Source organism: Arachis hypogaea, chromosome 2, assembly GCF_003086295.3.
Source record: "Arachis hypogaea cultivar Tifrunner chromosome 2, arahy.Tifrunner.gnm2.J5K5, whole genome shotgun sequence".
Classification (NCBI taxonomy): Eukaryota; Viridiplantae; Streptophyta; class Magnoliopsida; order Fabales; family Fabaceae; genus Arachis; species Arachis hypogaea.
Window position 1 is genome coordinate 3,357,680 of NC_092037.1, and position 14,424 is coordinate 3,372,103.

The 14,424-nt window shown below is 35.8% G+C and overlaps 2 protein-coding genes across 2 annotated transcripts; one reads left to right on the forward strand and one right to left on the reverse strand.

Moving 5' to 3' along the window:
* Positions 1–6,794: 6,794 nt before the first annotated feature.
* Positions 6,795–9,763, forward strand: LOC112733328 (glyoxylate/succinic semialdehyde reductase 1). Its single transcript, XM_025782258.3, has 8 exons — positions 6,795–7,016; positions 7,683–7,793; positions 7,903–8,004; positions 8,173–8,274; positions 8,607–8,722; positions 8,876–8,954; positions 9,048–9,218; positions 9,488–9,763. Exons 1-8 carry the CDS (start codon positions 6,912–6,914, stop codon positions 9,575–9,577), a joined length of 876 nt encoding a protein of 291 aa, XP_025638043.1. The 5' UTR covers positions 6,795–6,911; the 3' UTR covers positions 9,578–9,763.
* Positions 9,764–10,313: 550 nt separating this feature from the next.
* Positions 10,314–12,899, reverse strand: LOC112733339 (large ribosomal subunit protein uL18). Its single transcript, XM_025782267.2, has 8 exons — positions 12,737–12,899; positions 12,127–12,196; positions 11,929–12,020; positions 11,577–11,703; positions 11,243–11,439; positions 11,027–11,161; positions 10,747–10,916; positions 10,314–10,645 (listed from the first exon to the last, which is right to left on the reverse strand). The coding sequence occupies exons 1-8, from the start codon at positions 12,737–12,739 to the stop codon at positions 10,531–10,533; spliced, it is 909 nt and encodes a 302-aa protein (XP_025638052.1). The 5' UTR covers positions 12,740–12,899; the 3' UTR covers positions 10,314–10,530.
* Between the last annotated feature and the right edge of the window lie 1,525 nt (positions 12,900–14,424).

Consider the following 14,424-nt stretch of genomic DNA (forward strand, 5'->3'; position numbering starts at 1 on the left):
ACCAGAAGAGCTCATCAGTATCACTTCTCCATGGCCTTTTGCAAAATGGGGAATGGATTTGTTAGGTCCTTTTCCCCAAGCGCCAGGACAAGTCAAATACCTGATCGTGGGAATAGATTACTTCATAAAGTGGATAGAAGCAGAACCATTGGCCACCATCACCGCTCAAAGAAGTCGGAGGTTCCTCTACAAAAATATCATCACAAGATATGGGATACCTTATTCCATTACTACAGATAATGGAACCCAATTCACCGATGCTACCTTCAGAAGCTTAGTAGCCAGTGTGAAAATCAAACATCAGTTCACCTCGGTGGAGCACCCACAAGCCAATGGGCAAGCCGAGGCAGCCAACAAAGTCATACTGGCAGGGCTAAAAAAGAGATTGCAAGAAACAAAAGGAGCTTGGGCTGAAGAGCTCCCTCAAGTACTATGGGCTTACAGGACAACGCCCCAATCCGCCACTGGAGAAACGCCCTTCCGACTAGTCTATGGCGTGGAAGCAATGATACCAATAGAAATCAATGAGCAAAGCCCAAGGGTAATTCTCCATGACGAGATCGGAAACATACGGGGGCACAAAGAGGAGCTCGACTTGCTCCCCGAAGTCCGAGAAGATGCCCAGATAAGAGAAGCAGCATTGAAGCAAAGGATGACTATAAGGTACAACAAAAAAGTCATTCGAAGAACATTTGCCCCGGATGACTTGGTCTTAATCAGAAATGACATTGGAGTCAACAAATCAAGAGAAGGAAAGCTCGCCGCAAATTGGAAGGGACCATACAAAGTCAACGAAGTTTTAGGAAAAGGTTATTATAAAGTAACCGACCTAAACGGCACTGAGTTCCCAAGGTCGTGGCATGCTTGTAATATGAAAAGGTACTACAGTTAAAAGCGAACTCTACTCCCTGATGTACTCTTTTCCCAACTTCATGATTTTTTCCCAAAATTAAAGGGTTTTTTCTGGAGAAGGGTTTTTAACGAGGCATCATAGTAGAGGTTAAGGGAAAATAGGCTATTAAAACCCTTAGTAGCAAGAAGATACCTCCCCAATTAATAAAGATCTTTTTCATCTACAATATCTCTTATAAGCTCCTTTCTATTTTCTAAGTCTTTCCACGAAACGCGCCGACTTAAGCTCGACAAAACGTGAAAATCCCATGAACCGATCTAGATGGTCGTCAGGATAAAACAACGAGGTACAAGTCGGTGTAAAGAGGTTATATGAGTTGATCGTAAAAAACTCGGGAACAACCCGACTCATAAGTCGAAATGAAAATCCGAGTGGAAAAGCTCGGAAATACTTCGACCTGTGAGTCGGAGTGAAGAACCGAGTAGAAGAAAAACGCATCGCAAAAATAACCTAAGTCATAAGAACTCACTAAAGCAAAGTTGAGTATAAGGAATAATAAAAAAGAGATCAAAAAACCTAGGAAAAAGTTTAAAGGCTGTCCTAAAGTCCTTAAACAAAAGGCTCAGAAAAACAGACAAGCCAAAGGGAAAGGTTTTCAGAAAAGATCAAGGGGACTTCGAAAAAATCAAAATCAGAAAAGCATACACGCATAAGGTAACTTAAACCCTTATCCAAAAAAGGGCATTTATTTTGCTAAGTTAACCCTTATTAAAAAAAGGTACTTATAAAATATTTTGTTTACGGCCTTAAAAGGCCAAAAGAAATTGTTCAACCGACAAACGACATATAAAGAGTTTAAAAAAGGGGGGACTCACAGGCCGAGCCCCCATATAGCCATAAAAAAGTTATTTTTGCAAAGGAGTAGACGGATCACCACCACCAGAGTCAGGAAGAGCGCCATCAGGACCAGGAAAAGAGGCAACCACGGGAGATGAAGAGGAAGCCAGAGGAACAACAGAAGAACTCGGAGCGTCTTTAGAACGAGGAGGAGACTCAATAATCCTCTGCCCCCGAGTCTTCAATTGTGACTCGAAAACGATTACGGGGGCAGGAGGATCCACAATAGCACCATCAATAACAACTTTGTCAGGATGTAAAGGAGAAAGATCCAAGTCGGGAGCAATAACTCTGACTTGCTCCAGGAAGATCCTCCAAGACTCCTCGGCACCATCAGCGATAGAGTCCTCCAACTCGGCATACGCATTTCGAGAGTTCAGCAAATCCTTCTTCACAGACACAAGATCTTGAAATAAACTTTGATAACTCTCCTGTGCTGTTTTTCTCAAACTCGCCTCCATGTTGCATTGGGCCCGCAGCTTACTCTCCTTTTCCCGAAGGCTATCTCTCTCCGCCCTCAGCTTGGCGACCTCCTCCTTCAACTCCCTCTCATGCTCCTGATAAGAAAGAAGCCTCCCCTCCAACTCCTCAACCTTCGAGGTTAACCCCAAAGAGCTGAGAGGAGTCTTCTAAAAAATATCCAAAAGCTTGCCACAAACACCCGCCGCCCTAAAACTCTCCTCAGCCAGAGTGGTGAGGTGGTTTCGAACAGAAACATCATCCATACTTATATGAGGATAGATGTTCTTTCGGACGAATGCAAGAGCATCCGCCTTAACCCCACCATCAAAAGAAGAGCCAGACTCTAAAGTCTTGCGCTTCTTCTTCTCTGGCTCAGAAAGAAGTCGGGCGGAGGGGAGCGGCCGAGATAAGGCAGAAGAAGAAATCACAATGGGCTGAAGGGGAGTCCCCACGTTCTGAGGAGGAGGAGGAGGAGGAGGAGGAGAGATGATTGCCCTGGCACCACCAGCCCTGGCCCGCGACTTTGCTTTAGCCTCCTGAACTCTCTGGTAAGATTCCTGAGCATTCTTCCTTGCCATGTCTGCAAAAGAAACAATTAGCAAAAATTACAAGTCGGCAAAATCCAAGTCGGTAGATACAAGTTGAAAATAAGAAATGCATATACTACCTAGTTGCAACCGAACAAAGGTCGGCGATCCCTGGAGGAATTTCCTAGTGTCCAAGTATGGGGCCCTCCCCCACACTTCTCGGAAAAACCCCACAATGGCCGCCTCCACCTCGTCCAGGTCGTCCAGACCGTACTTCTCACAAAGGGAGGCCTCCAACCAATAGAGGGGAAAGCGAGGGGAAGAATTCTCATCCAGGAAAAAGGGGTGGTGACCCTCTACGGCTTGCATTTTGAAAAAATAATTTTTGAAGTCGTGGAAAGATTCATCAAAAAGGGTGAAAATTCTCCGACCTTGTATGGCTCGGAAAGAAACCCATTGCTGCTTGTTATTTAGCCCACTAAAGGGCTTAGTCATGTGAAAAAGAAAGAAAAAAAATTCTCAAAGAGGTCGGAAAGTCCAAAGCGTGACTAATAAATTGATAAATTTTCAGAAAACCCCAAGAATTGGGGTGAAGTTGGGTAGGGACAACTCGACAGTAGTGCAAAACAGACATCTCAAAATCCAAAAAAGGAAGAAAAACACCCAAACGGGTGATCATACATTCATACATAAAGAAAAAATGAGGGGCCGCCTCATTGGCCCTCCCAAAACAAACCCGGTCTTCTGGACCCGGGACTACCAACTCATACTTTGGCTCGTCCTCCTCAGAAGTACAAATCCTGTGGTGAGTACGAAGATGAGTAATAAACTCAGCATCGACCAAGGGTTCCTCCCCTAGGACCGTGACATCAACCCATTGAGAAAGAGCTTCTACAGAAGACATTTTTTCTAAAAATACGATGAAAACCTACAAAAGAAAAAGAAAAAGAATAAAAAATGAGAGTCCCTAAGGGGTTACGAAACTTAACAGAAGCCTACAACGTCACTTCTCCCTCTCCAAAGAAAATAAAAGCATGCAAACACAAAGCATGTCATGAAAGAAGAAAAGCTAACCTTTATCCAAAAGGGAATGTTGGAAGAAGCAGAAGTCTCCAAACGCAAGAACACAGCACGAACGAAGAAAGAAGAAATTTGAAAAATTGCAGAAACGAAAGAATGAAAGAGAGGGAAAGTATTTATAAATACTCTAGGGGCATAATAGTAAAAACGGAGCAGTCATTAATGAGAGTGCACCGTTACCAAAGCCATCAATCCCTAAGTGCATCCCTAACGGACACGACGCTTGAATAGACGTAACTGTCAGAAACAAAAGGTCGTGAAAATTTCGTCGGTTTAAAAACCCGCGTCTCCTCCAAGAAAGTCGGCTACGAACCCGAGTTAAATACTCGAACCCAAGTCTTAAAGAGATCTTGGGCTCAAGTAGGGGCACTGTTCATACCCTGGCTCAATAATAAAGGCACAGGTCCAAAAGAAAGGCCTAGTCCAGAGGATTGAGCCTTGCTGAGCACCGACCTTCGTACCAAGAAGTCGGTGTTGACTACGATTTGTCCTAAAGAAGTCGGGCACGAGATTAGCTGGTAGATAAACACTCATTCAAATGAGTAACTGCCCCTAAAATCTCTCTAACCACTTCATCGAGCCATATCTTAACCTCCCTAAGATAATGAGACGGTTAACACCCTAAAAATATGGCACTACTCCAACGGTGGTTATTGGCTCACCACTATAAATACACTGACACCCCTTAGGTATCTCTAAGCCCAATACTCTCTAGACCTGTTCACACTCTTGCTAACTTAGGTATCAAAGTGTCTTTGCAGGTACCACCCCCCTCTCCTCGCACAAACAAGTCGGACAGAGCCTCCCGAAGTTACGGATCCACTCGGACCTCCTCCTTCACACGTTTGGGCCAACTAACGCCATCCGTTCTATTAATCTCCGGTTACCCACCGTAACACATGTAAAGTATTTCTCATAACTTTTAGTACTTATGAAAAAATAAAAAGAATAAAAGTCAAATTAGTAATCAACGAATTTAAGATGAAACACTTTAGTATTTAATAAATTTTTATTATTTTAAAATATTCAATATTTATTTTTGTCATATAAATTGATTTTTCTATTGCTTTTAAAAGTATACTAGATAAATAAATTTTTAATAAATTTATTATGAGACAATTAAATTTTAAAATATTATTATAAAATAAATTAATTTCTTCCAACACATCAACAATCAATTCGTCTATCTTCTAAAAAAAAAAAATTAAAGTATGCGATATAAAATTTTTTAAAATTAAAAGAAGTGTTTACTCTTAAAAAAACTCAACACGGAATCCTACATTAAAAGAGAGAAATTATTACCATAATAGAAAAGAAGAAAGAAAATTTTTTTACCAAAATAATAAGAAAAAGACTCCGCAATATTAATATACCATGCTTTTTTTTCTTTTTTTTATTGTCTAAAATCATAGGGAATAAGACCTCCCAGCATTTTGGACAGCAGTGTAACTAAGCGAAATAATTTTTTTTTTTTTTTGGTTTCCCACGGTATCCCCAGCCCGGCAGGCCAAGGACTAATCCGCCGCGGTACTGAGCTCCATTTAAGGGTTTGCCGCTGGTCAATGGGTTGCTGCATGCACAAGGCGGGATTCGAACCCCCGACACTTGCTTAAGCGGACTAGTGAGCTAACCACTAGACCAACCCAACTTGGTTACTAAGCGAAATAATTTGAGTCCACCAGAATCCACATGAAACAGAGTTTGCAGAGTGAAAGTATGTTGGAATCTGATTTCACCGAATGAGAGAAAAGTAGAAAACACAGGAATGGAATACATCCACCCATCACTCATCCTTGGACTTTACTTATACACTCCCACCAATCACAATTTCCGTAACAATTGGCCAAACATATGATAATACTAACACATCAATTTTCAATAATATTATTCATACATCAAAGATCTTTTTTTTATATTTGTAAAAAATACAATTATTATTAAAAAATTATGTATTTGTATTATTTTTTAATTAACAAAACAAAAAATATATATTAGTGTTAAACTTTTTAGTATGAATAAAATAACAAATAATGGTGCCACTATCTCTGTGTATTCCTTCTCAAAATTATTATTGAGAGGAGATTTTGTAATAATTTTACTTCCCATATTGTTATCATCGCCTTTGAGTAATTCAGAATGATGGGTTTAGGACGGTGATATATTAATAATTTTTGCCAAGTTCAAGGAAAAATAAGCTCCTTTTTTTTTCTCTATTTAAAATGTATTGTTATTCAGATAGCAATTTTGTTTATGTTTTTACTAATTTAGTATAAAAGACTTTAACAAAATGTTCACTTCCAAGTCCTAGCTTTTTAGGGACATAAATTCTTAACAAAATCTATTATATTATATTCTTAATGTTGTTCTTAGGTTCTTTTAACAACCGGTTCTTCTAAAATTTTGTCTTTAATGTTCAATTATATACCACTAAACACAATTCTTATCTTAAATATATGTTATTAGGATTAGGATTGCTAATGTTAGTTGTACATGTATAAGTAGAAATAACATAAACTTGTTAAGTTTCATTTTGTTGTCTTATATTTTATTTAAAAAAAAAAGATTGTTTGTTTCTAAGAAAGTATAGTCACTTAGACATACAAATTACTTGGTAAAAGAGTTTTTATACTAAAATTACTAAAAAATGATTAAATTAGTTAATATTTAATGAAAAAGACCAAAAGTTTCTATAAATTGATAATTATATTCTTAGGTGAGTTAGGTCATTTTACTTTTTATTTGTTCAAATTGACTATGAAGCTCAAATTCTTATTGCTATTATTTTGTAAAATATGAGTAGAGAATTAATGAATTAAGGATATTATTAACTTTATATATAAAAATAATTAGGTCCTCTTTTTTAAATATTAATTAAATTATAATTTTTTAATCATTTTAGTATAAAAAATAAAATTTTCAATAATTAATTCCTCTTTTTTTAACCAATTAAAGTATTAAAATAAACAATTTTAAATAGTAAATAGCTTATTATAAAGGAAGGGCCTTTCCTTCTTCAGAGTACAAGAGTGTACTACTGAGACTCAGAGATCAACCTTCAATAGCTGATTTGAAACGAGAGAGAGAAATCAGAAATGGAGGTAGGGTTCTTGGGTCTAGGGATAATGGGCAAGGCCATGTCCATGAACCTTCTACGCCATGGCTTCAAGGTCACTGTTTGGAACAGGACTCTCTCAAAGGTCTTAACTTTCTCTAACTTCCCTTCTCATATTCAATGCAATTCCTACTGTTCCTGCAACTTCACCCTCGAACCTTCCATTTTCAATCTGATTCATCATATGGGGTGTTACCAAAATTTTATTTTTCCAGCTCCAAATCTCAATTGGCTTGCACTTTGAAAAAAAAAATGATTTTTTTATTATAATTTCTTCCTACATAATATTGGTTATTAATGGTTCTGGATTTTTATTTATTTATTTTGCATTCGCTATTGGTTTTTCAGTTTTCTTTTTTTTTTTTTTCCTTTTTAATTTATAGTTTCATTTCATGTGCAATAATCATACTTAAAAGGAAGAAATTATGCAGAAAGTTATATTTGCTGATGCATAATTCCAAGAATTTTGGAGAGCAGTTTAGCAACCAGTCTGAATTTTTCACACGTTGTTTACATGATATCAAATTAGTGAAGATAAACAAAATTGTGTTTGGGGGTGGGGGGAAGAAAAGTGGAACAATTAGAGAAAGTTTATGTAATTTGTAGTATGGGTGTTTATATGTCCTATTCTTTGTATATTATTAAGCATTAAGTTCTCACCATAAAAGTACTATGAACTTTGATTTTGAATATTCTGCTAGTGGCCTAAAGTTTTCCATGCTTTTGCAACCTCTAATAATCTAATTTGTAGTGTGATGAACTTGTGGAACATGGTGCTTCAATTGGAGAAACCCCTGCAGCTGTGATCAAGAAATGCAAGTATACAATTGCAATGTTGTCTGATCCTTCGGCTGCTCTATCGGTGCGCATTTATATATAGTTTCTTTATATTATATTATATATTTTAAAATTTTCCATGCAACTTATTTTGCTTTTACTTACTTAACTTGCATTCCGTGGTAATATTCTAGGTTGTATTTGATAAAGATGGTGTTCTTGAGCAAATTGGTAATGGAAAAGGTTATGTTGACATGTCAACAGTTGATGCAGATACATCTTCGAAGATATCTGAGGTTAGCATAGCCTTTTGATGTTTATGCTGCTGATGCAAAAGTCTATTTCCCTTCATTCCAAGTTCATAAATTTTCTTCATTTTGTTTCAGTATAATTTTTTGATAAACATGTTGTGTATTCTTTCTGATATCATCTAATTTGAGTACACACAAATTTGATTTCTGCAGGCAATCAAATCGAAAGGTGGTTCCTTCCTTGAAGCTCCTGTTTCAGGTAGCAAGAAGCCTGCCGAAGATGGCCAACTAGTAATACTTGCTGCGGGGGACAAGGTATGCTTAACTCTGAAATTGCGAATAGATATTCAATCACCATGCTTGCATCACTGCATGTTTTGCTGCTAAACTTCTAACTGCTTGAAGGAATTGAATTATTCAGACATAATTTCTGATTTTATCTTTGCTATCATGGTCTTCTGCTGTCCATTGGAATCAGATGTATACTTAAGAGACTGGAATTCTTTGGTATATCCATGTGCTCAATCAAGTAGTCTTATGTGTATTTATTGCTGCGGACTAACTTTTCAGGAAATTGAAAAACTATTGACTATCCAATGGAACCTCATGTATATTAATCTTTAGAAATTGACTATTTTGATACGTAGGCATTGTACGATGAAGTAGTGCCAGCATTTGATGTATTAGGAAAGAAATCTTTCCATCTTGGTGAGGTCGGAAACGGCGCAAAAATGAAACTTGTTGTTAACATGATAATGGGAAGGTAATCTTTTTGTTTGTCAAATTCTATGCTTTCTTATTTAGATGGGGAAAGGGGGTCGACCAAGACGGCTTAGAACATTTTTTTGGAAGCGGAAGACAAACAAAAGTCGAAATTGCATTATTATACTTGTTCTTTATGTTATGCATGTTACAGTATGATGAATGCTTTCTCCGAGGGACTCACACTAGCCGGAAGAAGTGGATTGAACCCTTCGACTCTTCTTGACGTGCTGGTATTTTCTTGTGACCAATGAATGGGACACTATTTTGTTGTTCTCTTTTATCGTCGTTGAAAGCATAATTTTTGTGCTTTTTGATGCTATCAGGATCTAGGTGCCATTGCTAACCCCATGTTTAAAATGAAAGGACCCTCAATGCTAAAAAACAATTACTCCCCAGCTTTTCCACTAAAACATCAGCAGAAGGACATGAGATTAGCCCTCGCCCTCGGAGACGAAAATGCTGTACCGATGCCTATAGCAGCTGCAGCAAATGAGGTAATACTAATTCCTTTTTTGTTTGCATGAAAATCTCAGGATGAATTGCTAATACAAGATTCGTCAAGAAAGGTTGTATAAGTTTAAGGAAGAACAAACTTGATGTGTAGTTTAAGGATCAAATGACTACTATTGTTTCTGATCTTAAGCTCTTTTATGTGCATGTGACTGATATACATTGATGATTATCAAACTACAACAGAAAAGGATTCTTCCTGTTTCTTCTCTTTTTGTTTCTTAAATTGGATATCTTCCTATTTGTCTTGTAGGCTTTCAAGAAAGCCAGGAGCATGGGATTGGGAGACCTTGACTTTTCAGCAGTCCATGAGACTTTGAAAAAACCTGATCATTCATCTTGAGAGACATTAACTCTGCAAATTGATTGAGCCATTGATATGGCCAATAAGTGTTTCAATCTTCTGTTTGAGCATAGGTTACAATTATAATATATTTGGATGAATTGTAAACTTTTTCCTACGTCGGACACGTGAAATTATGACGTTTACATCCATAGTGGACACTGGATATCATTGTTTTGGATGCTATGAACCAAGTTGCAAATGGTTTTATTTGTCTTATAAGTAATTAAGTACTAAGTTTTAGTTTTAAATTATATATAAGCATAAACTCTCACGCTAATAAACATTAGCTAATATATTTGTACATTGGAGATTATATCTATGATGTACATGCTAGGACGCAGACAATAATTCCAATTTTTTGAGAGACAAACATATATATTAAATATAAATTGATTTTTTTTATATTAACATTTTTTTCAATTATATAAAAGGCATAAAATATTTTAACAACTAATATATACTGTTTCATATGGAGAAACATTTTCTTTTTTATTAAAATACTGGTGGACATAAATTTCATGACATGCAACAACTCAACAAAGTACCATGCCGCAAAGCATTGTATAATCTTAGATATCTATTTTAACGGAGAAAATAAAACTTGGACCAATGACCAAAGAAACAATATAAAATGCCGACAGTATTGTTTTATTTCCAATTTTCCAGTTATCTCCATGAAAAGAAAACTCATAATAGACGCGTTGTAGAAAGTTAGGATAATATAGAAGTGCAATTTTATGGTAAAAGACTTATCTTTCGAACAATACCAACAAGTAAAACACATTAATCCAGGCTAACACAAAATTTGACCAAGTCTCCAAAAAGTATCCAAAATTGGTGGCTAAAATGTCGAAAGTACAAGCATAAAAAATTTTAAAGAAAGTAATGATCTAAATGAGTTCTGAGAAGTTCTAAACAAGTAGCACTCGTGATGCATCCTTGAAAAGCTTTCAATCGTCATCCTCATCATCATCTTCATCCCCACCTGCAGCATTGTTGAGAGCCTGCAAGCGTGCAATCAACTTATTCTTCCTCTCCTCATAGGTAAGCTTCTTGAGGTTGTACCTGAAAGTAAAAGAGGAAAAAGAAAAAGAATACCTCAGGAAATGTGTTACATTATAGTTGTGAAATGTAGTTGAATTCATGAATATAAATCAGATGTATACCTCTTGTGCTCCTTAGGAGCAGGTTTCCCCGACTTCTTGATGGTAGGATCAGCACGAATGGCAGCATGAACCTTTTTGTACAGAGACTCAATTCCATCAGCCTCTATTCCTCGCTTGATATATTCACTGAAATGTGACTGGTATTTCTCAGGTTCATCTTCCTGCAAAGTCTGCATAATATATGGAACAAGTTAAATTGTCGTCCAAATTTATGAAAAAACAAAAATATTGTCTAGAATTTTACAATCAGTAGCGCCCAAGTAAGATTTTTTTTCCATACCCTCATGTAAGAAGCAACATGTCCACCAAAGATATACTTGCGGTGAACTTCGGGATCAAGCTCCTTCTTCTCTTTGTCAAAACCGGCAAACCTCTTTTCACTGTGAGGGATATCCAAACCCCCATCCAAAGCTCCCTGTAAACCATCTCAATTAGTCAATCAAACACAGCAAAAAATAGATTACAAAAGCTACCATTGCAATATAATAGCGCATACCTTAAGGGCACCAAACACACGGTTTCCAGTTGTGGTCCTGATAAGACCAACATCAAGAAGAGCACGGAATGGCCTCCTGGTATCAGCAGGCTCAACAGAGAAATCCTCACCAGTAGCCTCGACATTTCCTTGATACTCCTCGTCCATTTCAAGCATCTTAAGGACTCGGCGAGCAAGGAGAAGTCCAGTGCAATAAGCTGGCCACATCTTAAGAGATTCAGTCACAAGGATAAAAAACTGTATCGAGAGAAATGCAGACAACACAATCGACTATGAAAATTCACACACAAATGATCATTGAGGAAGGAGCGGAGAAAGTATTCAATAGAAGTACCTGCAGCATAGTTAGTAAGGCCTACTTCAAGACCATAGCGGGGCAATTCATGAGAATAAGCTGCTGCAAGAACAATATCACCAGCAATACTAGCGGATGTTATTTGTGCAACAATATCCTTGTTTGTCTAATAATGAGGTTAAGGACTACCCAAGGAAATAACAGCTAAACTGACTTCAAAACAGATAAATGATTTGATCAAAATAGCGACTTGTAATAACTAAAACTAAAGTCAATTTTAAGACAATAAAAGCAAGAAACAAGCAAACAGGGAGAATCAGTGCAAAATCTAAATGCTTTTCTCATAGTTGCAAGCAATTGAAATGTAAATCTCCACACATCATTAGGATACGAATCGCACAACAAAGCGATACTTTGGAGTGTTGTATTTGTTCTTATCCTGGTTAATCAACCGAATCCTGGCTCTGTAATCGGTCTTTCCCTCTGCACATTTTTCAGTTTAATAATGTCACCAACAATTTTGAAGCCATGTAGGAACAATAACAAACACAAAAAAAAAGAAAAAAAGATTAAAATAAAAGCACCATACCTCTTCTTCTCTTAAACTTTACTTGATACCTCTTGAAGTAGGCCTTAGATTTCTGGGCCTTAACATATACCTACATTATGCAATAAAAAAATAATAGTTACAGAGATTGTCATAAAATAAAATCATAGGGTTTGCTTACTCCACAACTCACCCATTACAACACACATAACAAATAAAAATTAAACAGAAGACTTGTATTTTCTGTTCTATTAAAATACAGAGAGAGCAAATCCTATATGCACATTAGAAATGACTAAAAAAAGCTACTTTGTGAGACTTCAACAGATTCAACTTTTATATCATGATAGTGTGAATTCCTTTAGTAGTGATAAGCACATCCAAAGCATAAACCCTAAAATCTTTTTTGGGCAAACTCAACCTCAAAACTCCAGAAATTTCTCATCAAGTACAGATCAATAAATCATGATTTTCAACGCCATAAAACACACAGAAACAGCTCAAATTCTCGGGAAACAGAGGAATCGAAATCATTTGCTAAACAAACCATGCAGATTAAAGTTCAGATCAGAAAACGGCATAATGAGACGCAAATCGTACAGCATATAAGGAATAGAATAGACGAGAGGTAAAAGGTTGAATATTTACGCACCATTGTTGTTGAGCTGCGCTTGTAGCTCGATCTCTTCCCACGAAGTGTAATGGAAAAGAGTGAAGGGATGAAAACTAGGGTTAGCCAAGGTTTTAGGCTTTTATGGGCATTTGCTTCTCTGTGGGTCGGATCATAATTAAGTTCGGGTTCTTCCTTAGGGTAACAAATGGGCCCTAGCTATTTTGGGCCAGGTTTTCTGCTCCTCTTACTATTTATGCCTCAGGCGAAATTTAAAAAGAGAAACAAAAACATATACTTATTAAAATAATAATAATAATAATTGCACCACTTCAGTCAAATACTCAAATCATGCCTGCTAGTATAGTTTTTTTTTTTTTTTTTTACTGAACAGAAGAGAAAGAAAAAAAAAAGACAATACTAAATTAATTGGTTGAACTTATCCAAACTCAAATTCGGCTCATTTAATTTATGAGCACAATTTTAAGCTCAAACTTGACTTACCAACTCACGAGTTTAGCTTATCGAACTATTAATAAGTTGAGCTCGAATTGGCTCATGAGCTGCCTTAACTTACTTCCAGCCCTAACCACAACAAAGTACTTGTAAAAGCTTAAAGAGTCTAATAAAAATGTTGGGTTTTTGTTTTCAAAACCTCAACTTGGACTTTTAGTTTTTACTTTTTAGTTAAGTTATTATAAGTAATTTTTCATCTCAACTATTTTTTTTCATTTTTTTACACACATTTGGTACACTAGTACAAATAATTGGACTTTACCATGATATTGTTATCCTTTGCTCACATTTCCCTTTAAGTTTTACTTATATCTTTTGTTTGTTTTAGTATTTTCATGTTATTCTTTATACTAATACTAATATTAATGCATATTGTGTAATGCTATGATGCACAGATACACAAATTTAAAAATTTTATAAGACACAAAAACACAACATATATATAAAATATAAAACCTTTTAGATATATTATAATAATATTTTAATATTTTATTGATATTAAAATATAAATATTTTTAAATTATTTTTAATATCTTTTTTAATTATTAAAAGTATTTAAATTTTTTTATTTTAATACATAATAATATATATTATTTCTAACTCATTTCAAGAATATATATTAAGAATAAGACTGGACACTGACACATGATGATATTTAGGTGTTCAAGTGTATTTGAAGAAATTTTTTTATTTTTTATTAAGACATAATTAAATATAGCAGACATCGGATGAGTATCTATGAATATCGTATCTAAAATGTGCCCGTACTTCATAGGTGTAATGTCTAAACTCTAAACTCTAAACATGATATATTTGCATCTCCTTCGTATCCATACTTAATAATGTGTAATTCCAAAATTAAATTATAAACCATCTTATATAAACTACATGAGAGGGATTCTTATATCTAATTAAAAATGAAAAAGAAGCAAACCTGAAGGTTCTAAAAGACTTAGAGAAAGGGGTTGAATATATGACATTCTTTAATTTTAATTAATTGGGCCTTAAAACAAATAATCAACTCTGGCTTCAGTTAAGTCAGCATGGCAAATTATTCATGAGATAATTTTATTGTGTCTCATAAAAACTAGAAAACAGAACTAGATAAGAGAGAAAAAAAATAACACCAGCATATATCCTGATTTAGTTGCCATATGCAATCCAACCTACATCCAGTTTCCACCACAATGTTGGTCGAATTTTAACTATCAATC

Excerpts from the sequence above, each read along its gene's own strand:
- LOC112733328 (XM_025782258.3), top strand. The coding sequence starts at position 6,912 with ATGGAGGTAGGGTTCTTGGGTCTAGGGATAATGGGCAAGGCCATGTCC. Across the intron at positions 7,794-7,902 it reads ATCCTTCGGCTGCTCTATCG|GTTGTATTTGATAAAGATGG; the intron begins GTGCGCATTTAT and ends GTAATATTCTAG. Across the intron at positions 8,723-8,875 it reads GTTAACATGATAATGGGAAG|TATGATGAATGCTTTCTCCG; the intron begins GTAATCTTTTTG and ends TGCATGTTACAG.
- LOC112733339 (XM_025782267.2), bottom strand. Across the intron at positions 12,021-12,126 it reads AAAGTTTAAGAGAAGAAGAG|AGGGAAAGACCGATTACAGA; the intron begins GTATGGTGCTTT and ends AAAAATGTGCAG. Across the intron at positions 11,440-11,576 it reads CCTTACTAACTATGCTGCAG|CTTATTGCACTGGACTTCTC; the intron begins GTACTTCTATTG and ends AGATGTGGCCAG.